We start from the raw sequence: 26,048 nt of genomic DNA, 5'->3' as shown, positions 1-26,048 counted from the left end.
AGGTCTTCCTTTTTTTTTTTCCTGGCTAAGCATCGTCTAGAAGCCTCTGCCTCTGTCCTGCCTGAGGTGCATGGGGTGGGGAGAGGGAGGGCAGGCAGAGTCCTAGAAAAATGGGAATGGTGAGCCCCTGAGGTACTGGGCATCACAGTGACCCTCCCCACCTGGCTTTCTCTAACTAAAACCATAGGTGTCATCTGGGAGCAGAGCAGGGGTGGAGAAGGCAGGCCTGAGTGGCGGTCATAGTTCAGACCTAAAGGCCCGGAGGAAAAGAGGAGACAATCAGGTAGCTGGAGGCTACCCCTCAAGTCCCTGCAACACATCACTTACACTTCTCTGGAGGTTAAGAGCTAAAGCCCCAGAGAGCTTTGATGGTAAAGCAGCTAGATCCAGGGGAGCCAACCCCTCTTAAGATAGGGATCAGGGCAGCCAGCTGGAATGGGACAGCTACTCAACAACAGGAGGCAACTAAAGGAAGGGAATCCTCCCTGTCCAGAGGTTGAAGGGATACAGAGCCGCATTAAGGCTCTTGGGGGGGGGGGGGGGTCAGCAAAGGAAGAGCTACTGGGGGGAAGGGGTGGTCAGAGTTTCAGCAGGCAAAAGAGAATCATTATTGTGCTTATTGACACAGCAGCTCTCTGGCTGAGAGCGAGCAGGCAGTTTTTAGGCACTAGAAGATTTTTTTGTGTGTGATGCAGTTCTAGGTTAAATGAATGAGACCGAGGAGCCTGTTGGGTCAGCCCTACTGACCATGCCGGCTGGCCATTCAAACCCAGGCAACTTCAGATCAGGGTCATTGGAAGGTCTTTTGGCTGACAGAACCTACAACTGAGTTGGAGGAGGGGGGAGAGAGAGAGAGAGAGAAAGAGAGGGAGGTGGAGGGGGAACCATGGGACTGAAGGGTCCAGATTGTGAGTAGGGAGACACTGGGGCCTTGTCCTTCTCTTCCCTTCCTGTGGACTCTACTGGAAGAGAAAGAGAAAAATCTCTCCAGATCCAGGGCCTCCTATGTTGGGTCAGGCGGTGGGAGCTGTGACTGCCCCGGAGTATGGCTTTCTGGACCAAATCAACCTCCCCCCACCCAGCTCCCACCAAGGGGACCTGGTCATGGAGAGGAGCAAGGCTGGAAACTCTGCTCCTGATGCCCTCTCTGGCCCCACGCCACCCTGTCCAGTGTGGCCCAGCCCTGCCTGGCGGGTCACACGGTCACTTCGGTCTTGCTGGCTGTGTAGCAGGTATGGTGACCCGGGATGTAGTGCAGCTGCTCTACCGTGTTATGTCTGCGCGAGGCAAAGGCGTGGCGCTTGGCCGCCGTCTGGCTCTGGCCCAGGGTGGCATAGGAGTTATTGGAGGCACTGGGATGGGAGTGCATCTTGGTCATGCGGTAGCGGTCCAGCACTGGCGTGGACACAAAGACGTCCGTGTGTGAGATGGCCCGCGACAGCGATTGCTCGGGGAAGGCCGTCCGCTCAGGGGACAGCAGCGGGTCCTGAGAGTGCAGGCGCTCCGTGGAGAGCAGCTGCTCGTCGGACAGGATGCGGTCATAGGGCATGCCAAACTCATCCGGCAGACCCCGTTCTGGAGACAGGACTCTGTCCTGGGACATGGCCCGGATGGGCCGGCGGGGTCGCTCCCGGGGCAGTGGCTTCTGCTGTGACATCTGAATGACGTTGAGGGGGAGCGTGCCCCGGGCAGCCAGGTCTGGCAGGTGCCTCCGCCTCATGTAATACTCATCAGCCTCCTTGTCAGCTGCAGGGGGGACACAGACACAGAGGAGGCAATGAGTGACATAAGAGCCCATAAGCCCTCTTGCTGCCTACCCAGGGATAATGTAGTTTACAGAGGAAGATATGGAGGCTCAGATAGGCCACGTGCAAATCAATCTCTGGACCTTATGACGTGCAGATTGGTACTTACAGAACCAGGGTGGGCCCAAAGACTACCTTGAATAGACCAGGGTTAAGGCACTTTCTGGGCATCTCTTGTGAGCTCACGGTAGAGTTGATGGCAAGGCCAAGCCTGTGATCCTCTAGTTCCCATCATATCTAGAGGATGATTCCCAGTCTTACTAACACACCTGAGCTGGGCTGCAGAAATCAGCTTCCATCATAGAATAAGGAGGCCCAAGTAAGAGGCCCTTGTGCAAAGGCTAAGCTGGTAGCTTAGGAACAGAGTAACACCTTCTCTGGAGTAACTGCCCCATGCACAGGAAGTCAGTGCATGGGCATCCCTGACATCAGTCTGCATATTATCTGCTTATGCTCACAACACAGCCAACTTGAAGTACCTACGAAGGTACTTCAGATTTAGACACTCTGACACCTTCTCCCATCACCTGCACTTATGGCTCTTATACTTAAATCAGGACACTTGCAAACCTGCATTGCTCTAAATTTGAGCAATGTGATCTCTTATAGGTAGTCCACAAAGCCTCTGCCAGGTATGAGAATGTTGCCTGCTTTTGACATAGGTTCTGGGAAACAGAAATCACTGATGGGTATGTCCTGCCTGCTGAGCCCTAAGATGAAATTGGGCCCTAAAGAATAAAAACAAAGGGCTTTTCTAGTCTCTTCTTCAAGGTATGATTCTCTCTTTGTGCTAGAATTCCACAGATGACCTCAGGTGAAGGCTCATCCCATCCTCTGCTTAGAGGATGCCTTGGAAAGCCCAAACTCAACACCAGGAGGACTGGACTTACTCAGCCTCTTCAGAGATGAGTACTTGCTTGGGTTGGTCTTTACTGCAGACTCATATGATGGGGGCAAGTGGGCCAAGTTCTGGAATGAGCGGGAGAAGGAGAGATCGTAGGGCTCTGTAGCCGATGTCAGGATGTTGTTCATCCGTGGTTTCTCTGCAAGAAAAAGGAAAGGTAAAACTTGAAGTAAAGATAAAGACAGGCAAGAGGAGATGATCCAAATTCTCACTTTGTGCTTTCTGTCTTATCTCTGATTAGAGGCCCCCCCCCCTCCTTCTTTCCTGGTCCTTTATGCCAGGACACAGGAGATTCTGTGACTTAGTTTCCCTCAGGCTCAGTTCCAGTAATCAACTTCAAGTAGGGGCAGATGCTGTTGTAGCTGCCTCTGACCACCCCCCCCCCCCCTTTCTGGCAGATAACCATTACTTGCATGGAAGACTCAGCTCTAAGAAACAACAGCAGACATATCCCTGGGTTGCCTAAGGGACATGTAAACCTGATACAACTGAGGAACATCATAAAGTCATCTACTTCTGTGTGAAAGTTCTTTCCCTTTCCTAGTAGATCTAGGCAAATCTAGTTTTCAGGTGCAGACAGATCTGTATTTGAAGGAGCTGCAGTTACGATAGAGAAATAATATCTAATACTCAGCTCCCCTACAGCTCCAACCCATGCTTCATCCATGTATGATTTACCTCTGTGACAGCTGCTTCTACCCTGGGCCTCACCAGAATTCAGGAGCCCCATTCCTATGGTTATTTATTTTAATCCCTTTCTTAGAACTACCCCCCGCCTCTACCAACATTTCTAAGCCTTAGAGGAAAGAATCTTGGTAAAAGTGCATGTCACACTCCTCTTTTCTTCCACTTTCCCTGAGACAGAGCCTTGAGATTCCAAACTTAGCAGAAACAGGAGTGTGGTTCAGTGTCATGCCTGGGAAGAAACTAAAGGAAGTAGTGAAGGACAAGGTGGAAGGGAAAGGAGGTGGAGGGCTAATGGGGTGCATACAGGGTGATCTGGGCTTTTAGGCCAGATTAGGATTAATATAGGAGAGGAGAGAAGAAGTACATGCCTACACGAGGGAGCAGCCACGAGTGTGGAACTCTGAGAGGATCAGAACCCCAGGGAAGGTGTACAAGCAAGCACTCATGCTTATCGGACAGGAAGAGGAAGAGTCACAAGATGCAGTCAACAGGTGGTTGCCTGGGAGATACTGGTACTGTTCCCAGAAGTGAGGTCATTTGGAGCTTGAGAGTCTGACTACACATCAGTCTGTCCTCTGTGCCTGGGATATTTCAAGGCCAGAGAAAGCCAGACTAACTTGGGACAGATGTGCAGGAAGACTGATTTTTTTCCCCCACACTCTTTTGCAAAGAGTGCTGAATTTTAGCATGCAAGAATTCTGTGGATCCTGGGAGACAGTGAAGCCATTCCTAGGTCTTATCCAAGGGCTGCCCCAAAGTACTGGAAACTCTTGGCTTCTCTATCCCTGCCTGCCTGCATTGTCACCCCCAGCTTTGGGGATGGAGCCAGGGGCTCTCAGCCAGTAAACTGGTGTTCATGCCAGCTCAGTACATATGTGAGGGGGTGGGGGATGCTCTGCATCCCAGAGAGATCAGAACATGCTGTACAGAAAGAGCCTCCCTGGCATGGATCAGGACAGATGCCAGGAAGTGGAGTGCTGCTCCCTCGACTTGGTTAATAGCCACCAATCCCTTAGCTCTTGTTTCTTCATTTCTCATTATGTTAGAGAACAAACTTCCATTTGCCCCTTGGCATCTTACTTCCAATGAAGGCATTGTAACGCTCACCTTCTTCCACATGCTGAATTGCTGGGTGCTGTTGACATACATGTGTCTCTCAGTGAGGCTAGCTTTGACTTCCATTCCTTCCCTCCCCACAATTGTCCCAGCCTCTTGCTCATATTCTCCTTTCTGTTGAAATGTCCTCCCTTACCCTTCCTCTATCAAATATTCCCCTTATTTAAAGATCTTATTGGTGATCCTGTCACCTCTTTTCAGCCTACTATATGTGCTCTTCTGGCTCTCATTCTTCTAGCCAGTTCTACACAGGTTACTATCTCATGGATCTCTAAGAATTTGTCTTGAGCTGATTTTGTTGATCTCCAAAGATTATAATCTCCTTGACAACTTGGCTTCTTTCATATTGCATGGCCTCCCAAAAGGGTCCAGTTAATGTTCCTTGGCTAATCAACTATACCTAAGTCCCCTCCTCTATTAAGAGTTGTGCTGCCAGTTCCTTGGGAAAGGGTAACATCCAAAAATGGAGTGTAGACAAAGCTCTGGTTCTACTGCATCATGAACTTCTCAAGGCTCTGGGCCCTGCCTACTCACATTTCCTTGCACTGTCTGGAAGACAGAAGACAGGAAAAGAAAGAGGATGGCCCTTCCTTTTTTTGTTTCCTTTTAATGTTTTTAAAATGAAGTAGTTGTACGAAGGTGTTTCAATTTAACATGAGAGTCTGTGAGTACAATGCATCTTGATCCATTTGTCTCTTTTTGTGTTGGCACTTACAGAGAAAACTCAGCTTGGTGGTTCTTTCCAGAATGCTACCGAGCAAATGGGAGCGCTCCCTACTATTTCTTTACCTTTGGAATCCCCCAGACCCTCTGTCTCTACCCTCGACAGATTAGCCTCACTTCCCAAGTGTATTACTGACCCCAAAGCTCATCAGAAATCTTTAGCTTTAACCTCCCTTTAGACTGTAATTCTGCATTTTTCTTGTATTTCCTACAGTTATATCACATATAAGGAGTCCAGTTATAAACTCTCCACTGACAACTCCACCCTCTATATATACTGGGTAGTGTTTTGATTCATTAAAATGACCTGTGCATCACCACCTCCATGCTTCTAGCCAACCTTGGCTCACCTTTATCTTCTCATCATTGGCTCTCTCTGGACAAAGATACCAATTATTTCTTTAAACTATTTCATATCTCAATCCTCCTTTCTGTTTTCACCATCAGCATAACATTGGTATCAACTTCTTTTTCTTTTAACTGATATCTCCTCTTTCTTTTCAAATTGTTCTACTTCCTGAAACATTTGATATATGCTTGGGTTTTTTTTGTTGTTGTTTTGTTTTGGTGGTTACCTCATGGACTTTCCTGTCCAGGTGAACGTTGAACTGTAAATCTCAGATTGCTCAGTCTTCATAGTAACTAGAATTATAGGCATGAGTTACAAGCACCCAGTTGGCTTCTTTTTTTTGGGTCCGGCCATGGGCCTGAACTCTGGGCCTGGGTGCTGTCCCTCAGCTCTTCGGCTCAAGGTTAGCACTCTACCACTTGAGCCACAGCACCACTTCTGGCTTTTTTTTCTGCCTATATGGTACTGAGGAATTGAACTCAGGGCCTCATGCATGCAAGGCAAGCACTCTACCACTGAGCCACCTTCCCAGCCCCCGGCTTCTTTGTTTTTTATATGCAGGTACTGTGGCTAGAACTCTTGACCTTATACTTGGCTTTTCCCCTCACAACTAGCTGCCCTACCACTTGAACTATACCTCTAGTTCAGCTTTTTGCTTTTTTTGTTGGTTGTGGGGCTTGAACTCAGGGCCTGGAAACTTCTCTGAGCTTTTTTTTGGCCAGTCCTGGAGCTTGAACTCAGGGCCTGGGCACTGTCTCTGAGCTTTTTTTGCTCAACGCTAGTATACTACCAATTGAGCCACAGCAACACTTTTGGCTCTTTCTGTTTATGTGGTACTGAGGAATCAAACCCAGGGCTTCATGCATGCTGGACAAGCACTCTATTACTAAGCTACATTCCCAGCCCCTATTTTACTGCTTTTATCACATATTTCCAGTGGTCCCAAGCACATTGAATTATCCCACTCCTTCACTTAATCAGCATGTTCCTCAATGCTGAGATATGGCATACTCTGACATGAGAGTGGTAGGTCTCTCTTTCAGGTGGACTATCGAATTTATCTTTGAGATTATTGCTCATCAGATTCTTGCTCTTTCAAAGCAAAGAGGCAAGAGGTAGGGGGAGCAATGGAAGGGGCGACATTGATCAAAATGCATTGTACTCTTAAGCTGGCATGTTAAATTAAAACCCCTTTGTACAACTACTTAAAGATAATAAAAATCTATGACTAAAAATGGGACAAGAATAACTGATAGCTCACATTGTACATGGCTACCTTATGGTCAACTGATGTGTGTGTGTGTGTGTGTGTGTGTGTGTGTTTGAACTAGAGTTTGAACTCAGAGCCTGGGTGCTGTGCCTGAGCTTCTTTGATGAAGGCTAGCACTCTACCTGTTGACCTATAGTTTCACATCTAGAGTTTTTGGTAGTTGATTGGAGATAAGACTCGCATGGAGTTTCCTGCTTGGGCCGGCTTTTAACCCTGATTCGTAGATCTCATGTTCCTGAGTAGCTAGAATGATAGGTGTGAGTCACAGGCACCTGACTCAACTGAGTTTTGAGCAGGTATCCCAAATAGGTTTATTTGTAGTCACAAGTTTTATATTGTCATCTGGTGGGAAGGCATTAGAACTCAAGAGAGAAACATGATTTTACAACCTTTTAGTGCTATGCTAACACTGCTTTGGTGTACAACTCGTATCCTCTTCTCTTGCCAAAGAGGCTCAGATTAGTTTGGAATTTTCTCAAATCTTAATTAGTTTTGGGAAGATCAAGATAGTTTAACCCAGTCTCTCATCATTTGTGAATGATACCACAAGTAGCTCTAGGCAAAGGAAAGCATCTATCTTCTTGTCGTGCACATACGGAATTTATGACTGCAAGAAGAAATATAAATAACAAATATAAACGAGTTTTCTTGTTTTGAGAAAGGGACGAGCTTCTCTTTCATGACAGAAAACCATTCTGATGTTAGAGACAGAAACACCAAGGGCACAATGATTTCAAGGGGAAATCGCTGATGCCTTGAGAGGCATCTGTAGTTAGGATTGAGCCACTTGGAATGAGGATGGTATACAGAGTGCTCTCAATCATCTCTCACCGTGTGTAGGGGTCTGGGTAGCACTGCTTAAAATCGGATGCTTATACTGATGATCACCTGAAAGTCATAGAAAAGAACATTTTAAAGAAGAGTTCAGGCATTCCACCATCTCTCCATCATAACAGCATTTCTGTTTACCTCTACTATGTTTTTTTTTTTTTATTACTCCAAAGAAACCCTCTAAGAAAGGTAAGAGGCAGTGTAGTAGTCTCAAAGAAATCTGCTCTGCTGTTTTTGTGTCTCTTGTACGGCAGCTGGGCTTCCTCTGTTACCATGGTGACCTCTCACTACAACTTTGGATCTGAATGACCAGTCATCAAGGCTTTGCTGAGGCAGGAGTGAGTTTAGAAGGAGGAGCAGAAGAGGAAGAGGAAGGAGGAGGAGGAGTAAGGAGGGAGGAGGGGGGAGGAGGGAGGGGGAGGAGAGAGGGGGAGGAGGGAGAGGAGGGAGAAATCAGGGAACATTGGACAAGGATACATTATGTGATGTGGGGACCAGGAAAGGTGAAGTAAGTCCTTACTTTTGGGGAAAGGTTGTTAACCAGGAAAAGGATGGATGCCCTGACTTAAGATTTTTATACGCAGGTGTCTGATGTATCTTGAAATGCAGTGAACTGATTTGAAGTATGAACGATCAGAGATCATTCCTGGGTTCTAGGATAGATGACATGACCCAGTAGCTCATAAGTATTTTATTTATTAGTAATAACAAAGTCAACTTACATGGAATGATTCACAAAAGGGATAGAGTCAGAGTTGCCTAAGCCCAGGACATTGCAAGGGCTTCTAGAGTGGTTTGAGGGAGGATTTGACTTGCCTCTATAGTACACTTCAACATTGAATTATTGCATCGGATCAACATTGTATTTTTGCTTTTCATTGGTGCATGCATTTAATTTCAACCAAAGCAAAGGAACTAAAAGGCATCTATTTTTTTTCTAAATTATGGATCACTGCTCTGTCATCTTTGCAGTGGTAGAGTATCTATCTCCATTTCCATTGTCTATACTCGAGTTACTTGTTGCCTAACTCCTTTGCTATTTTCCTCGTCATCGAATCATTTCTACATATGGCAGATCCATACTTACAGAAAAAGTTGCCAAATCTATACCCCTAGCCTCAAGTCAGTGTCATCTATAGAATCTGATTTTTGAACTGCTTTAGACATTCCCTTGAAATTCCTGCCCCTTAATCCCAACTATTAAGTCCCAAAGTGAATGTGTCATTTTATTCTTCAGTGCTGAAGTTCATGTCCCTACCATCAGACTTCTCAAGGAAGTGAAATTTCAATCATCTTGACTATATCCCTCCTTACAGCTTCCACATTTAATGAACCCCAAATTATTCCTGTAGTCATCTCCTGTATCCAGGTATATACACATAGAGACAAACACATACACACATTTGTTAATCCTCATGCCAACACACACATATACACATATGGTACCAGTTCTCTTAGCTCTGGCCATTTCCAGACAACATTCTCAAAACAATGATGACATCATGTAATCATCTCTTTGTTAAGAGCAGACTATTTTTAAAATTATTATTTAAAAATTATCTTTAAGTAGTGTACAAAGGGGTTTAAATTCTTTATGTCAATTTATGAGTACAATGCAACTTGACCAATGTCACCTTTATATTATTTTATTTCTTTTGAGATAAAGCCTTTCTATGTAGCCCAGGCTAGTCAAACTCTCCATTCTCTTATCTCAGCCTCTTGACTGCTAGAATTATATACTTGAATCCCCACATCCTGAAACACATACTAAATAGTAGGGTGCTATAGTGAGGTTTTAGGTTTGGTCCATTGGCCTGGAGTCCTCACAGAAAGATACAAACTCTAAGACAGATACAATTATAGCTAAAGTTTAATCCACTCTACCTTGGACTTGGAGCTAAATAAGAAGAGAAAACCCAAAAAGGAAATAATGGATGAAACGATTTTCCTGTTTGTGTGACTCCGGAAGGAAGGTATAAAACACACTTAATGTTTTCCTCCCCCAACTCTTCCCTCCCACCCTCTTTTCCTCCCTTTCTCCAACCTCCCCTCCTTCCTTCTCTCATTTGTTTATAAATAGCATTTGTTTTTAGCATTAGGAGATGAGAGAGTGCAGGTCAAAGAGTAGACAGTGGTGGTAAGTGACAAATACTTTCAGATTTCTATCTTAAAGTTCCAGTGATACCAGGAAAGGGTTATGGACAATTCATAGAGAATCATTTTGATACCAGTTGTACTCCATGTCCTTTGCTAAAACACTTTTACATGCATTTGCTCTTTTGTTATTTTCATAGTTTTCATAGTACCTTTATGGAGTCCAGTATGATTATTGGTGCACCTAAAACAGTGAGCAATAAGCAGATCAGTATAGTAAGCATTTCCAGTTCTTTATTAAAAAAAGAAAAAAAATGGCTGGGTGCTGGTGGCTCATGCTTGTAATCCTAGCTACTCAGGAGGCTGAGATCTGAGGATCATGGTTGAAAGCCAGCCCAAGCAGGCTGGCCGTGAGACTCTCATCTCCAATTAACCACCAGAAAACCAGAAGTGGTGCTGTGGCTCAAGTGGCTGAGCACTCACCTTGAGCTGAAGAGCTGAGGGACAGTGCCCAGGTGCAGAGTTATAGCCCCCACAACCAACAAAAACAAAAACAAGCAAACAAACAAAAAACCCCAGACACACACAAATTTGAACTAACACATAGTAATTGTATGTAGTTTTGTGACCCAACATGATGTTTCAATACATGAATACAGTGTGTACTGGTCTCATCAAGACGATTCAGGTTTCTATCACCTTACTTTATGGTAAGAAATTTCAAGCTCTTATCCTTTTGCCATTCATAAAATATATGATAGATTCTTGTGAACTTTAGTTCCAAAACTGGCGTATAGGATGGTAGATGTTACTAGTCCTCTTACAGAGCTGTTTTGGAACCTGCTATCCGATCTCTTCTCTCCCTCTGCCCTCTCATTCTTCCCTACCTCTAACATTCAATATTCAGCTGTATTCAGATCAACAGTATTCAACGGTATTTTTTTCTTTCATGCGATTGTTTCTAACATATTTATAAGATAATTTCTTTGTTGCTTTGTATGTCCCTCCCCCACGATATAACCCCTGCTTTCACTGTATTTGATGTTGGTATAATTTATGGAGGGGAAGGGAAAAAAACAAATCGTTTAAATAGAGGTACAGGTGAACCCATTGCAACAATGAGATGTACACGTCGTTATGTCAAAAAATGAACTTTACAACTTGGAGGGGGCGGGGGAGGATCGGGTAGAGGGGGCGGGAGGGGGAATGGAAAGGGATGGGAAGGGGAAACAAAGGAGGAGGCAACAATGCTTGATAAGAAATGTATTCATTATCTTGCCCATGTAATTGTAACCCCTCTGTAAGGTATTTTCACTATAAAAATTTTTTTTTATCTGTGAGTGAGAATATCCAGTGTTTATCTTCTGTGTCTGACATATTTCACTTAGTATAATGTCCTTCATTTCCATTCATCTTCAGAGGCATTTTTTTTGCCTCAACTAATTTTTACAATGGTCTTTTGTGACTAGGGAGTGGAGAAAAAGAATGTATATTATTAGTCTATTGTCTTCCAGATACTGTATAATATCCTCTATCTGAACTGTAATCTGTATTTCATTTCTAAATCAAATGACATCACAACAAAGATAGATGTCTTGAATTTCGATATTTTCTACATATGAGCAAGATTTCATCTTTTGTTTTAATCTCACTTGAAAATGTCTTTCTTTTTTCATGTTTAGATTTTTTTATTTTGAAAATACTGTACAGAGGGGTTACAATTACATGCGCAAGATAATGAGTACATTTCTTATCAAGCATTGTAGCCTCCTCCTTTGTTTCCCCTTCCCATCCCATCCTCCCCCAACCCCCCACCTCCGAAAATGTCTTTCTTAATATTTGCTTTTTCCCTACATTAACATCAAGGAGGAATATTTTAAATTCTAAATATGAAATCTAGAATGCCCCAAAATCACCACTGTGACTTATGTTTTTATTTTTTATTTTAGTCCCCTTCACCCATAAATTCCTGTATGTACTTACCCAACACATACAAGTACACAAACATACAAACATATTTAAAATTATAATAAATAATTTTGTGCATGTGCAATTTTTCAGACAAGTTATAGTTTTTAATATGGACTTAAGTATAGTGGTGAACTGATCCTCACACTTGTGTAAAATAATGAATAAATAAGTCTATTCATGGCAATATTTTTACCTTAGCAAAAGCAAGGAAACAACCCAAATGTTTATACATTTGTGTATCCATCCATCCATCCATCCATCCATCCATCCATCCATACATACATACATATATACACACATGTGAATTTGTGTAGGTAGATAAAACATATTGCTTCTTCATTGTAATCATGATGCAATTATTACTTTAATCTGTTTTATACTTAGTGAATATCATATCCTTACTATATTTATGTTAATGTACTTTGAAACATTTTATGTAGTTTCATAATAATCTTTCTAAAGAATAATCCATTCTTTATTTCTATATATCACTTAAGCATAATGTATTTGCATAAGTATAATATATTTATTAGAACATATTATTAGAAAATATATTAGAATTTGAAAAAGTATATCAGAAAATATACTTAGCTGGGTGACAGTGATTCACACCTGTAACCTTAGCTATTCAGGAGGCTGAGATCTGAGGATTGCAGTTCAAAGCCAGCCTAGGTAGAAAAGTCCCCATAAGATTCATGTCAAGGGCTGGGAAGGTGGCTCAGTGGTAGAGTGCTTGCCTTGCATGCATGAGGCCCTGGGTTCGATTCCCCAGCACCACATAAGCAAAAAGAAAAAAGCCGGAAGTGGCACTGTGGCTCAAGTGGTAGAGCGCTAGCCTTGAGCTGAAGAGCTGAGGGACAGCGCCCAGGCCCAGAGTTCAGGCGCCAACACAGGACCCAAAAAAAAAAAAAAAAAAAGATTCATGTCAAAAAAGCCTGAAGTAGCACTGTAGCTCAAGTAGTAGAGCACTCAGGGTAGAGTAGATAAATTAAAATATACTGCAATATAGCAGATAGAGTGCTCAGTGGTAAAGGCTCAGGTACAGAGCCCAGGCCCTGAGTTCAAGCCCCAGGACTGGGGAACAAAAAAAAAATAAAAAGAAAATATGCTTAATATATTTAATTATATGTAGGCATTTGAATCTGTTTTAATATTTAAGCTGTTTAAACATTCAATAATGTTATACCAGAAATCTTGAACATAATCTTTGGCTTTGTTTCATTCTCTCAGGGCAATAACTAAAAGTGTTTCTAGGCCAACTCATCAATTGCTTAAGCCTCATCATGCTGAAAGGTTCTTCTGTTCTTAGGATGCATCATATTTGATTCTAGTGTCTTATTATTTCATAACAACTCTGGATTTCATTTGCTTATAATTTATGTATATACATATATTCATAAAGCGAGTATGGATATTTTTGTACTAGCACTGTCAAGTTTCTATGTTAAGATAATGATTTTTGTAAAGCTAAGTGAATAGCATTGCATCTTTTTTCCATGCCTTGAAATTGTTAACATAACATCTGCAACATCTGTTCCTTGGGGGTCTGAAAGGAATGCAACAATTAAAATGCCTGGGGTCTCTGAAGGCCCTTTCTGGGAGCTCAGTGCTAGAGGCTTGACTTGTGTTATTTCACTGACTATTCGACAGCAATTTGCTGTCATCTCCAATTTAGAGCAAAGAGAACTGGAGCTATGGAAAGGCTGAGTATCTCCACCCTCCCCCATTCCAACAAGTAGAACTGACAACCTTGGCAGGCTGTCACTAAAGCCTAGTTCTTTAACCCTTACCCACTGTATCTTCTCATATTTGGCAACATGAGCCTTGCATATAGATTTGTTCAAGCTCTCTAGTTCTAAATTCAACTTGCAACTCCCATTTTTCTTTTAAAAAAATTCTATTGGACATTGTAACAGCTATTAGCTTAAACTATAACCCCTCCCACAAAACTCTATGAGAGGGCATGTCTATTTTTCTTGTGCTTCTTTTTTTTAGTGTCAGTATTTTCTGGATTAGCATTTCTAAAGAACTACCTTGTATACGTATTGATTCCTTCATTATTTTTAATCTTCAAATCATTACTTTATACTTTGGGACATGTTAGTTTCTGCCTCTTTGTTTTCCTTGGTCTGGTTTGTGATTATTACCTAATATCTTGGCTTGACTCTTTAGTCCATTTATGTTTTTTTCTTTTCTGTTAAAATAATATAAGGTCTTTAGCTGTGAATGTCTTTCTGGCACTAACCCATGAGAATCAGCACTCAGGTTTCTAATTCTTGTGCTCTAAATGATCTGTAATTGTGGCCTTGGTTTCCTCATTGACCCAAGAGTTCTTTAGTAAAGTGTTACTAAATTTCCAAGTGTTTGAAGTTGTTGGTTTGAACTTTTGACATTAATTTTCAGTTGTTATACTGTGGTAAGAGAACAAAGCCTAGCCAAATTTTTGCTTTGGGAAACTTACTGAGATTTCCATTGTGGGCTAATAGAAGATCAATTCTTATAAATGATTTATCAGTACTTAGAGAAAATATATACTTTCATTTTGTAGAGTACAAAATTGACATCTATCTATTAAATTAGGCACATGAAATGCATTACTCAGTCTCTCTATACCTTAATTCATTCTTTGCCTACTTAATCTGTCAAAGACTAAGAGAGTTGTGTTAAGATTTCACATGACTGGAGGCTCTGTCATTTTCTCTTTTATATATTTCCTAATTACATTGCACAGAAAAAAAAGACTCATGATGCTTATGTCTTCTTTTTAGATTGCTCCCTTTATCAATGTGACATAACACATGCTATCCTATTTAATGTCTCCCTTTGCCTTGAAGTTCACTTGATCTGATATTTATTTTGCCAATCCAGCTTCCTTTTTGTTTGCATTTGACAGATAAACTTTGCCTATTTTTTTATATCTAACCTTTCTATATCATGATGTTTTAAGCTTGTTTCCTCTTTTTTTTTTGCAGTGAAATAATGTTTTCTGAACTACTATTTTCTTCCTTCAAAACCAAGCACATGCTCTTTATGGAAAATGGTGGAAAATACAATAAAGAAAAAGTAGAAAATTTACCTCTGTCCATTTTTGGTAGTAGTGAGATTTGAACTCAGGGGCGTGTGTGTGTGTGTGTGTGTGTGTGTGTGTGTGTGTGTGTGTGTGTGTGTGTGTGTGTTGTGATAATCACAACTCAAGAAGCAGAGAACAGGAGGATTGTGGTTCAAGGACAGCCTAAGCACAAGTTAAGAAGACCCAATCTCAACCAATAAACGGGGCAAGGTGGTTCATATCTGCATCTTAGGTTGGAAGCATAGTTAAGAGTCTGAGGCCATCCTAGGCAAAAATCACAAGACTCTAATTGCAAAGTAATTGAAACAAAAGGCCTCCCATGGTACAACTGATCTAGCACTTGATTAGCAATGAAAAGGCTTTGAAAAGTGAATTTGTTCCCACATCACTGTATGCATGTATTTATGTACATTTCATAATAAAACCCTTGGATACTTAAAAATAAAAGGTGACATCATAACATTAACAAAATTTTGTCTCCTGCTGAGAATAGATCAATTGATAGATAATAAACATAGATATAGACATAAAGATACAGATATAGTTATAGACAAAGATTAAGATATATCAATATATAGATATAGATACATTTAATTAATTTATGTGGTTTGCTACTTTCTGGGCTGTGCTGATAGCTAAAAGTGAGTTCTCCTGCTCATAAAACTGTCTTAATTTCTATTGGAGTATCTTCCCCTTTCCTGCTATAATTGTTTAAGATGATCATGTCACACACTCCTACATCTCCAACTTCAGGTATGAGGACTGCACTTGGCCTGAATCAATTAGAACTATCACACCAGAAGTAAAAAACAATCTTTATGAGATTTGATTTTTCTGTACAGTTGGAACCAAGACACATTTAAAATAAAACATAGCTCTGGGCAGCCATGTGGGTTTGGAGAGAGAAAATTAGTCTTCAGAAACTATGGCATATTATCCTTTCCCAAAATGGACAATTATAAAGAAAAAAAATGCAAAATGGACAGTTATATTTCTAGTCTTACCTGCTCTCCAGAACCTTACTATTCTCTGCTTAGACAGAGTTCATGAAAATGGAAACAAGTAAAACTGACTGCTTGAGGACCAATGGAATAGAATTGAAAACCCAGAAATGAACCTACAGACCTATAGCCATCTAATCTTCGATAAGGGAGCTAAAACAATAGAATGGAAGAAAGACAACCTCTTCAGTAAATGGTGCTGGCAAAATTGGTTAACTACATGTAGAAAACTTAAGCTAGATCCTTATATATCACCCTGCACAAGAATCAACTCCAAATGGATCAAAGACCTTGAACTCAAAGCAGACACTCTGAAAACATTACAGGATGGAATAGGAGAAACCCTAGGTCTCCTTGGCTCAGGCCGAAATTTTCTGAATAGAGACCCGGAAACACAACAAATCAAAGAAAGGTTGGACAAATGGGATTGCATAAAGTTGCAGAGCTTCTGCAGGGCAAATGACATAGCTAGCAAGATCAATAGAAAGCCCACGGATTGGGAGAAGATCTTTACTAGCCATACAACGGACAAGGGTCTCATATCTAAAATATACTTGGAACTCAAAAAATTAAACCCCCCAACAACAAATCCTCAAAGAAACAACTGCCCAATAAATAAGTGGGCGAAAGACTTAAAGAGAAACTTCTCTGAAGAAGAAAGAAGGATGGCCAATAGACACATGAAGAAATGTTCAACATCCCTAGCCATAAAAGAAATGCAAATCAAAACAACATTGAGATATCACCTCACTCCAGTTAGAATGGCAAAAATCAAGAACTCTAACAACAACAGATGCTGGAGGGGATGTGGACAGAAAGGAACCTTACTTCATTGTTGGTGGGAATGTAAACTTGTTCAACCACTTTGGAAAGCAGTATGGAGGTTCCTCAAAAGACTTCACATAGAGCTCCCCTATGACCCAGCAATCCCACTTTTGGGCATTTACCCTAATGTTTACAAACAAGACCACCCTAAAGCTACCAGCACAACTATGTTTATTGCAGCATTATTTACCATAGCTAAGATATGGAACCAACCCAGATGCCCCTCAGTAGATGAATGGATCAAGAAAATGTGGTATATATACACAATGGAATTCTATGCCTCCATCAGAAAGAATGACATTTCCCCATTTGTTAGGAAATGGAAAAACTTGGAAAAAATTATATTAAGTGAAGTAAGCCAGGCCCAAAGAAACGTAGGTCCCATGGTTTCCCTTATTTGTAATATCTAGTATATGCATGAGTCAAGCGGAAAAGGTCAGATAATGTGATGTCAGGAAAATGAACCCTTAGATGTGTATTTTAATGTTTTTTTCTTTCATGCATGTGTTTCTAACACATTTATAAGATTATCTCTTTGTTGCTTTGTATGTCCCTCCCCCACAGTATAACCCCTGCTTTCACTATATTTGATGTCAGTATAACTTGTGGAGGAGATGGGGAAAAACCAGTTGTTTAAGGATACAGGTGGACCTGTTGCAACAATGAGAAGTACAAGTTGTCATGTCCAAAACGAACTTTACAACGTTGGTGCGGGGGGGGGGGGGGGGGGGAAGAAGAAGGATTGGGATTAGGGGGGGAGGGGGGAGGCTGGGGAGGGATGTGAAGGGTAAACAAAGGAGGAGGCTGCAATGCTTGGTAAGAAATGTACGCATTATCCTGCCCATGTAATTGTAACTCCTCTGTACAGTATGTTCACAAATAAAAATAAATTAAATTAAAAAAAAAAACAATAGAATGGAAGACAGACAGCCTCTTCAGTAAATGGTGCTGGCAAAACTGGTTAACTACATGTAGAAAACTAAAGCTAGATCCTTATATATCACCCTGCACAAGAATCAACTCCAAATGGATCAAAGACCTTGAACTCAAAGCAGACACTCTGAAAACATTACAGGATGGAATAGGAGAAACCCTAGGTCTCCTTGGCTCAGGCCGAAATTTTCTGAATAGAGACCCGGAAACACAACAAATCAAAGAAAGGTTGGACAAATGGGATTGCATAAGGTTGCAGAGCTTCTGCAGGGCAAATGACATAGCTAGCAAGATCAATAGAAAGCCCACAGATTGGGAGAAGATCTTTACTAGCCATATAACAGACAAGGGTCTCATATCTAAAATATACTTGGAACTCAAAAAATTAAACCACCCAACAACAAATCCTCAAAGAAACAACTGCCCAATAAGTAAGTGGGCGAAAGACTTAAAGAGAAGCTTCTCTGAAGAAGAAAGAAGGATGGCCAATAGACACATGAAGAAATGTTCAACATCCCTAGCCATAAAAGAAATGCAAATCAAAACAACATTGAGATATCACCTCACTCCAGTTAGAATGGCAAAAATCAAGAACTCTAACAACAACAGATGCTGGAGGGGATGTGGACAGAAAGGAACCTTACTTCATTGTTGGTGGGAATGTAAACTTGTTCAACCACTTTGGAAAGCAGTATGGAGGTTCCTCAAAAGACTTCACATAGAGCTCCCCTATGACCCAGCAATCCCACTTTTGGGCATTTACCCTAATGTTTACAAACAAGACCACCCTAAAGCTACCAGCACAACTATGTTTATTGCAGCATTATTTACCATAGCTAAGATATGGAACCAACCCAGATGCCCCTCAGTAGATGAATGGATCAAGAAAATGTGGTATATATACACAATGGAATTCTATGCCTCCATCAGAAAGAATGACATTTCCCCATTTGTTAGGAAATGGAAAAACTTGGAAAAAATTATATTAAGTGAAGTAAGCCAGGCCCAAAGAAACGTAGGTCCCATGGTTTCCCTTATTTGTAATATCTAGTATATGCATGAGTCAAGCGGAAAAGGTCAGATAATGTGATGTCAGGAAAATGAACCCTTAGATGTGTATTTTAATGTTTTTTTCTTTCATGCATGTGTTTCTAACACATTTATAAGATTATCTCTTTGTTGCTTTGTATGTCCCTCCCCCACAGTATAACCCCTGCTTTCACTATATTTGATGTCAGTATAACTTGTGGAGGAGATGGGGAAAAACCAGTTGTTTAAGGATACAGGTGGACCTGTTGCAACAATGAGAAGTACAAGTTGTCATGTCCAAAACGAACTTTACAACGTTGGTGCGGGGGGGGGGGGGGGGGGAAGAAGAAGGATTGGGATTAGGGGGGGAGGGGGGAGGCTGGGGAGGGATGTGAAGGGTAAACAAAGGAGGAGGCTGCAATGCTTGGTAAGAAATGTACGCATTATCCTGCCCATGTAATTGTAACTCCTCTGTACAGTATGTTCACAAATAAAAATAAATTAAATTAAAAAAAAAAACAATAGAATGGAAGACAGACAGCCTCTTCAGTAAATGGTGCTGGCAAAACTGGTTAACTACATGTAGAAAACTAAAGCTAGATCCTTATATATCACCCTGCACAAGAATCAACTCCAAATGGATCAAAGACCTTGAACTCAAAGCAGACACTCTGAAAACATTACAGGATGGAATAGGAGAAACCCTAGGTCTCCTTGGCTCAGGCCGAAATTTTCTGAATAGAGACCCGGAAACACAACAAATCAAAGAAAGGTTGGACAAATGGGATTGCATAAGGTTGCAGAGCTTCTGCAGGGCAAATGACATAGCTAGCAAGATCAATAGAAAGCCCACAGATTGGGAGAAGATCTTTACTAGCCATATAACAGACAAGGGTCTCATATCTAAAATATACTTGGAACTCAAAAAATTAAACCACCCAACAACAAATCCTCAAAGAAACAACTGCCCAATAAGTAAGTGGGCGAAAGACTTAAAGAGAAGCTTCTCTGAAGAAGAAAGAAGGATGGCCAATAGACACATGAAGAAATGTTCAACATCCCTAGCCATAAAAGAAATGCAAATCAGAACAACATTGAGATATCACCTCACTCCAGTTAGAATGGCAAAAATCAAGAACTCTAACAACAACAGATGCTGGAGGGGATGTGGACAGAAAGGAACCTTACTTCATTGTTGGTGGGAATGTAAACTTGTTCAACCACTTTGGAAAGCAGTATGGAGGTTCCTCAAAAGACTTCACATAGAGCTCCCCTATGACCCAGCAATCCCACTTTTGGGCATTTACCCTAATGTTTACAAACAAGACCACCCTAAAGCTACCAGCACAACTATGTTTATTGCAGCATTATTTACCATAGCTAAGATATGGAATCAACCCAGATGCCCCTCAGTAGATGAATGGATCAAGAAAATGTGGTATATATACACAATGGAATTCTATGCCTCCATCAGAAAGAATGACATTTCCCCATTTGTTAGGAAATGGAAAGGCTTGGAAAAAAATTATATTAAGTGAAGTAAGCCAGGCCCAAAGAAACATAGGTCCCATGGTTTCCCTTATTTGCAAAATCTAGTATAGGTATGAGTCAAGCAGAAAAAGTCAGATAATGTGATGTTAGGAAAACGAACCCTCAAATATGTATTTTAATGTTTTTGTTTCTTTCATGCATGTGTTTCTAATGCATTTATAAGATTATTTCTTTGTTGCTTTGTATGTCCCTCCCCCACAGTGTAACCCCCGCTTTCACTATATTTGATGTCAGTATAACATGTGGAGGAGATGGGGACAAACAAGTCGTTTAAGGATTCTGGTGGACCTGTTGCAACAATGAGAAGTACAAAATGTCATGTCAAAACCAGCTTTACAATGTCGGTGTGGGGTGGGGGTATGATTGGGTGGGGGGGAGGGGGGAGGCTGGGAAGGGAGGTGAAGGGTAAACAAAGGAGGAGGCAGCAATGCTTGGTAAGAAATGTATGCATTATCCTGCCCATGTAATTGTAACCCCTCTGTACAGTATATTCTCAAATAAAATAAAATAAAATAAAAAAAAACTGACTGCTTGAATGAATGTAATACACACAGAATAGATATTACATGACTCTTCAGGCTAGTTTACAAAGATGATATGACTTTCGCCTGGTGCCTCTGTCTCCACACAACTCAACCTTGGATCCCAGCCACCATGTTGTCAGGAAGCCCAGATGACACAAAGTGGGGGGGGGGGGCTACACATTAAGGCTTATAAGCATCAGCTAAGGTCTTTCTCACTCAACAACCAATACTAAGTGGCTTCAGATGAATCTGCTCTCCTTCTATTGATCAGAACCTAAACAAATAAAATAGAGATAAGCTGTTCCCACTGAATGGTGTCCAAACTATAGATTCATAAATCTATAACTCTATAAAGACATTTATTGTACCACATTCAAAGTTCAAATGTTTACTTGGAGGTAGTTGTAGATTTATGTGCAAGTATAATGACTATCAAAAGATTTTCTCAGATGTAACATTTTGCACAACTATCCTACTAGTTCAACCAAAATACTCACATTGATTCAGTCACTTCTGTCTCCACAAGGGTTCCTCAAGGGGCCCTTTCATGGCCACACCCACTTCCTTCCTGCCTCATCCTTTCCTTAATCCTTGCCAGCCACTAAACTGGTTATCATTTCTCAAATCCAGGATGCTGTGTAAATGGAATCATATTATGCGTAACCTTTGGAATTGGATTTTCTTTCACCAAGCCTAATTCTCTGGAGATCATCTATTTATCTATGTACTAATGTTGTGTTTATCAGTTGCTCATTCTTTTTTGTTGCTGAGTTTTAAATGTTCCATCATATGAATGGACCCCAATTTATTAGCCATTCACTTGTTGAAGGACTTTAATGGATTATTTTCAGTTTGGGGCTATTATAAATAAAGCTACTGTAAACATTCATGAGCAGGTTTTGTGTCAGAGTAAGATTTCAGATAAACCCTGACGAGCATAATTATTACATTGTATGGTAATTGTATTTTTTTTCTTGCTTTTTTTTGAGACAAGATCTCACTATGTAGCTCAAGCTGACTTTGAACTTGGGCTCTTCCTGCCCTATTATTTCACTTGTGGGAGGACAGGCATGCCCCACAGTACCTGTGGCTGTACCATTTTACATTTCTATTGGAAATGTAAATGGAAAGGAAGATTGTTTCTCTATATATTTGTCAGCGTGTGGTGGTTTCATTATTTTTTATTGTTACTATTTGTATCTATGACAGATGGATAGTGATATCTTATTGTGGCACTAATACTTATTTCCCTAATAGAGATGAACTTCAGCACATTTTCATGTGTTTACTTGTCATCTATTTATCTATTCAAGGAAACCTCTTCACTCCTTTGCAATTTTCTACTCAGCAGTTTTTACTGATATATTTTGAGTTCTTTTTATGTGTTATATATTAGCTCTTTGTTTCATATATGGTTTGCAAATACATTCTCTCAGTTTGTAACTGTATTGACATCCTTTTAATAATCTTTTGCAGAGCAAATCTTTTCATTTTGATGAAGTTCAGTTTATCATATTTATTTGCATATATGCTTATGCTTTCAACCTAAAAATTTCTTTTGAAGCCCCAGATCCTGAAAAATGTTCTATTTTCTTAATATTTTATGTTTATACTTTGCATTTAAATACATTGTCTATTCTAAGTTAACTTTTTAATTTTTTTTATTGTGAAAATACTGTACAGAGGGGTTACAATTACATGAGCAAGATCATGAGTACATTGCTTATCAAGCATTGTAGCCTCCTCCTTTGTTTCCCCTTCCCATCCTTTCCCATCATCCCCCACCCTCCCTTCCCCCCCACCCAATCCTCCTCCCCCTCCCCCCCCTCACCAAAGTTGTAAAGTTTGTTTTCGACGTAACGACTTGTACAACTCATTGTAGCAATGGTTCCACCTGTACTGAGTTAATTTTTTATGTCACTTCTGAGACTTAGGCTGAAGGTTTCTTTCCCCCACTTTCAATTACTCCAGGATTATTTCCCTGTTCTAGTGCTTTCCCACTGGGTCAGATGGATCTTCTAGCAAGAACCTATTTCTAGGTTTTTAATTCTGTTCCATTGATCTGCATGTTCCAAATGCCAATACCATACAGTTTCGATTACTCCTGTTTTATGTTATTTCTTTGAAATAGGATAGATGTCCTCCTACTTTGTTTTTGTTTTTGTAAAATTTGTTTAGCTACTTTAGCTGCTCTGCATTTTTATTTAAATATCACAATAATATTGACTATATGTCTAAAATTCATTGCAGGAATGTGGATAGGAATGTTATTAAGCCTGTATATTATTATGAGTAGAAATGACATCTTTACTCTGTCAAGTCTTGTAATTCAATGTTATTATTCTCTTATACTGTTCCATTTTAATTCCTCTGATATTTATACTGCATTTAAAAATTATTTTCTTGTGGTTGCTATTTGGACTTCTAGTAATGTGTCTTAATTTATCTGAATTAACTTAAATGTCCATAAACTACAGAAATCTTCCTTTCATATTATTCCAATGAAGCTTCCTCCTTTTTAAAATTATTGTTGTCATATGTGTTAGATCTTCCTATCATGTACATGCACAGATACATACATGCAACAGATACATACTAGCAATATAATCTTAGAATTATTGTTAGTGTATAACAATCTATTGTTGACATATGATGATAATTTTAACATGACATTAATTAGTATAGCAATTATTAGCATAATTAATGAGTATTAATACTGGTATTATAATTAATACAAATTAATACATAAAATAATTATATATATATATGCAATACATCTTGTTATTCTGAGACAAGGTCTTGCATGTAGCCACTAGGCTGGCTTTGGTGTTCTATGTAGCCCCCTCAAATTCTCACCTCAACTTCTCTAATCCTGAGATTACAGTTGTATGCCACCTTGGCCAGACTGTTTCTCATATCATTCTCTAATAAGGAGAATACTGTGTGTTGGTGGTTCATGCTTGTAGCTCTAGCTACTTGGGAGGCTAAGAATGTGGTTCCAGGCTAGCTGGGACAAAAAAATCCAAGAAACTCCATCTCAAAAGAAGGAAGCTGGAATTGTTGGCATGTACTTGTGACCAGAACAACTATAGGACAACTAAAGTATCCAGATCAGTGCTCAAGTTCATGTTTGGGTGCGAAAAATTACTTTATTCTAAAAATAACCAGTAATACACTGGGCTGGAGGCATGGCTTAGTGGTAGCATGCCAGGCTAGGAAACATGAGGCCCAGAGTTCAAACCCTAATTATGTCCAAATTAAATATATAAACAAACAAATAAAAATACAGGAAATGTGTTAATAGACTCTCATATTAATCATATTTTATTTATCATTTTGGTGCTATTCCGCTTAAATTTTTCCAAAACATCCTGTTGTTGTTTTATCTTCAGCCTCTGCTAGTTCTTTTTTTTTTTTTTTTGTTAGTCGTGGGGCTTGAACTCTGGACCTGGGCGCTGTCCCTCAGCTCTTCAGCTCAAGGCGAGCCCTCTACCACTTGAGCCACAGTGCCACTTCCTGTTTTCGGGTGGTTAGCTGGAGTTAAGAGTCTCATGGACTTTCCTGCCTGAGCCGGTTTTGAACCACGATTCTCAAATCTCAGCCTCCTGAGCAGCGAGGATTACAGGCATGAGCCACTGGAGCCCAGCTCAGCCTCTGCAAGTTCTGTTTTGTTTTTTACCATTTACATATTGAGAATGGATCTCACTATGTAGTCTAGACCTCACTGTTTCCCAGAATGGCTTCAAACTAAAACTAAAATCTAAAAAAGAAAAGTCTATTGATAAATTTCAGATACTTTGTTTAACATATGAATAAAGGGTCTGGAGAAGTGAAGTGAGCTGTCCTAGGTGACAAAGTTGGTGGCAAAAACAGGTCTCACTCCCTATGTTTAAAGTTTTTATTATATATCCTTTCTTTTGGGGGGGGGGGTCTAGTCGTGGGGCCTGAACTCTGGGCCTGCGCGCTGTCCCTCAGCTCTTCAGCTCAAGGCTAGCACTCTACCACTTGAGCCACAGTGTCACTTCCGGCTTTTTTCTTTTTTTGCTTAAGGTGCTGAGGAATCGAACCCAGGGCCTCATGCATGCGAGGCAAGCACTCTACCACTGAGCCACCTTCCCAGCCCCTATTATATATCCTTGTCTATACATTTATGTGCTATTTAGAAGTCTCTCTTGCCTTTTCCAAGCAGAAGTTCAAAGGAGCTATTGTGTTTTCTGGTAGCTATGCACTTCTTTGCTAGATATCTTTTGCTGTCAGTGAATGTCTGGATTCTATGAAATACTCTGAATTCGGAGAGAATGTAGCTTGTGAGTGTTGGGTCAAATAAGCTTTGGATCTTCATATTATAGTCTTCTTTTCAAGGCTCTGAAAAGATTATTTATAAATAGCCATCCATAAATATCCACAAGCAACCTGTTTTTATTTGTTATTTGGGCCATAGGACATTTTTGTTTTCACTCAACAAAGTCAGAGTGTATGTAATAAATGGAAACATATTCATTTTGGTCTTTTGGGGGGGATTTTAATAAATGGACTATATTCAAAAATGCAAGCAAGATATAGGAAATTTCCAGAGCCTACAGGGAGGGACAGCTGATGTCTGCTTGGGGACCCAGTAGGATTCTTGTCCATGGGCAGGGAGGTAATCCACCTCACATTTCTTCACTCCTGTTCCTTTTTGGGGGGCTTCTCCACTTAAAAAGCTCAGACAACAGCCACAGAACAACATAGCTCAGTGGAGCAAGCCCATTTGGACTCAAATGGAAAAAAAAAAAAGAAACTGTATTAACCCACTCTGATAAAAACTACTCTTATTGTATTGCAAAGATATCCAGTGGGGGTGGAGGGCTGGGGAAATGGCTTGAGGTTTGGAATGGAATGAGGTTTGGAGTGTGTGGGAAACAGTTTACATAGAAAGAAGAAGGGTAGCATTCATAGTGAAAGTAGGCTAGGAGGGCAAAATCCAACATTTCCCCCAGAGCTTTTCTGCTTAAGAATGATAGGTAGTCTGTTAAATTTCACATCCGGTCTTTCTTAGGACTTACCAACAGATCACATCTCTGCTTCCTCAATTACCAGTCTTCCCCCTCCCTCTTTCTCCTTAGTGAGTCCTAGATCTTGGCACAGTGCCCAGCCAGGGCCACCAACCCTCCTGACGGCTCAAGCAGGATAACATAACAATTAATTAGTGCTCAAGACTCATTGATCAATATGGTGTCAAGACCATAAAGTGAAAAACAATCACCTAAGCTGTGTGAAGGAAGCAGAGAAGCAGGTGGGAAGGCTCAGGCCACACATAAAAGCATGTGGACCACTAACACCAGTGAAGAGAGATCTGAAAAACAGCCCTTCCTTCCTTGCCTCT

General features: G+C 40.7%; 1 protein-coding gene across 4 annotated transcripts in view; it reads right to left on the bottom strand.

The window, feature by feature from the left end:
- Positions 1-1,195: 1,195 nt before the first annotated feature.
- Shisa6 (shisa family member 6) overlaps positions 1,196-26,048 on the bottom strand; it is a 298,332-nt gene continuing 273,479 nt past the window's right edge. For 2 of the 4 annotated variants that reach the window (XM_042693210.1, XM_042693229.1), the window contains 3 exons: positions 7,686-7,742; positions 2,696-2,848; positions 1,196-1,746 (listed from right to left, as the gene is read on the bottom strand). In XM_042693210.1, the coding sequence (XP_042549144.1) occupies positions 1,196-1,746; positions 2,696-2,848; positions 7,686-7,742 (761 nt within the window). The remainder of the gene's footprint in view (positions 1,747-2,695; positions 2,849-7,685; positions 7,743-26,048) is intronic. The other 2 variants (XM_042693219.1, XM_042693236.1) reach the window with 1 other exon arrangement.

Source organism: Dipodomys spectabilis, unplaced genomic scaffold, assembly GCF_019054845.1.
Source record: "Dipodomys spectabilis isolate Male_0828 unplaced genomic scaffold, ASM1905484v1 ptg000004l, whole genome shotgun sequence".
NCBI classification, from domain to species: Eukaryota; Metazoa; Chordata; class Mammalia; order Rodentia; family Heteromyidae; genus Dipodomys; species Dipodomys spectabilis.
Note: the sequence above shows the minus strand (reverse complement) of the source record. Positions and strands in the feature narration are given on the sequence as shown.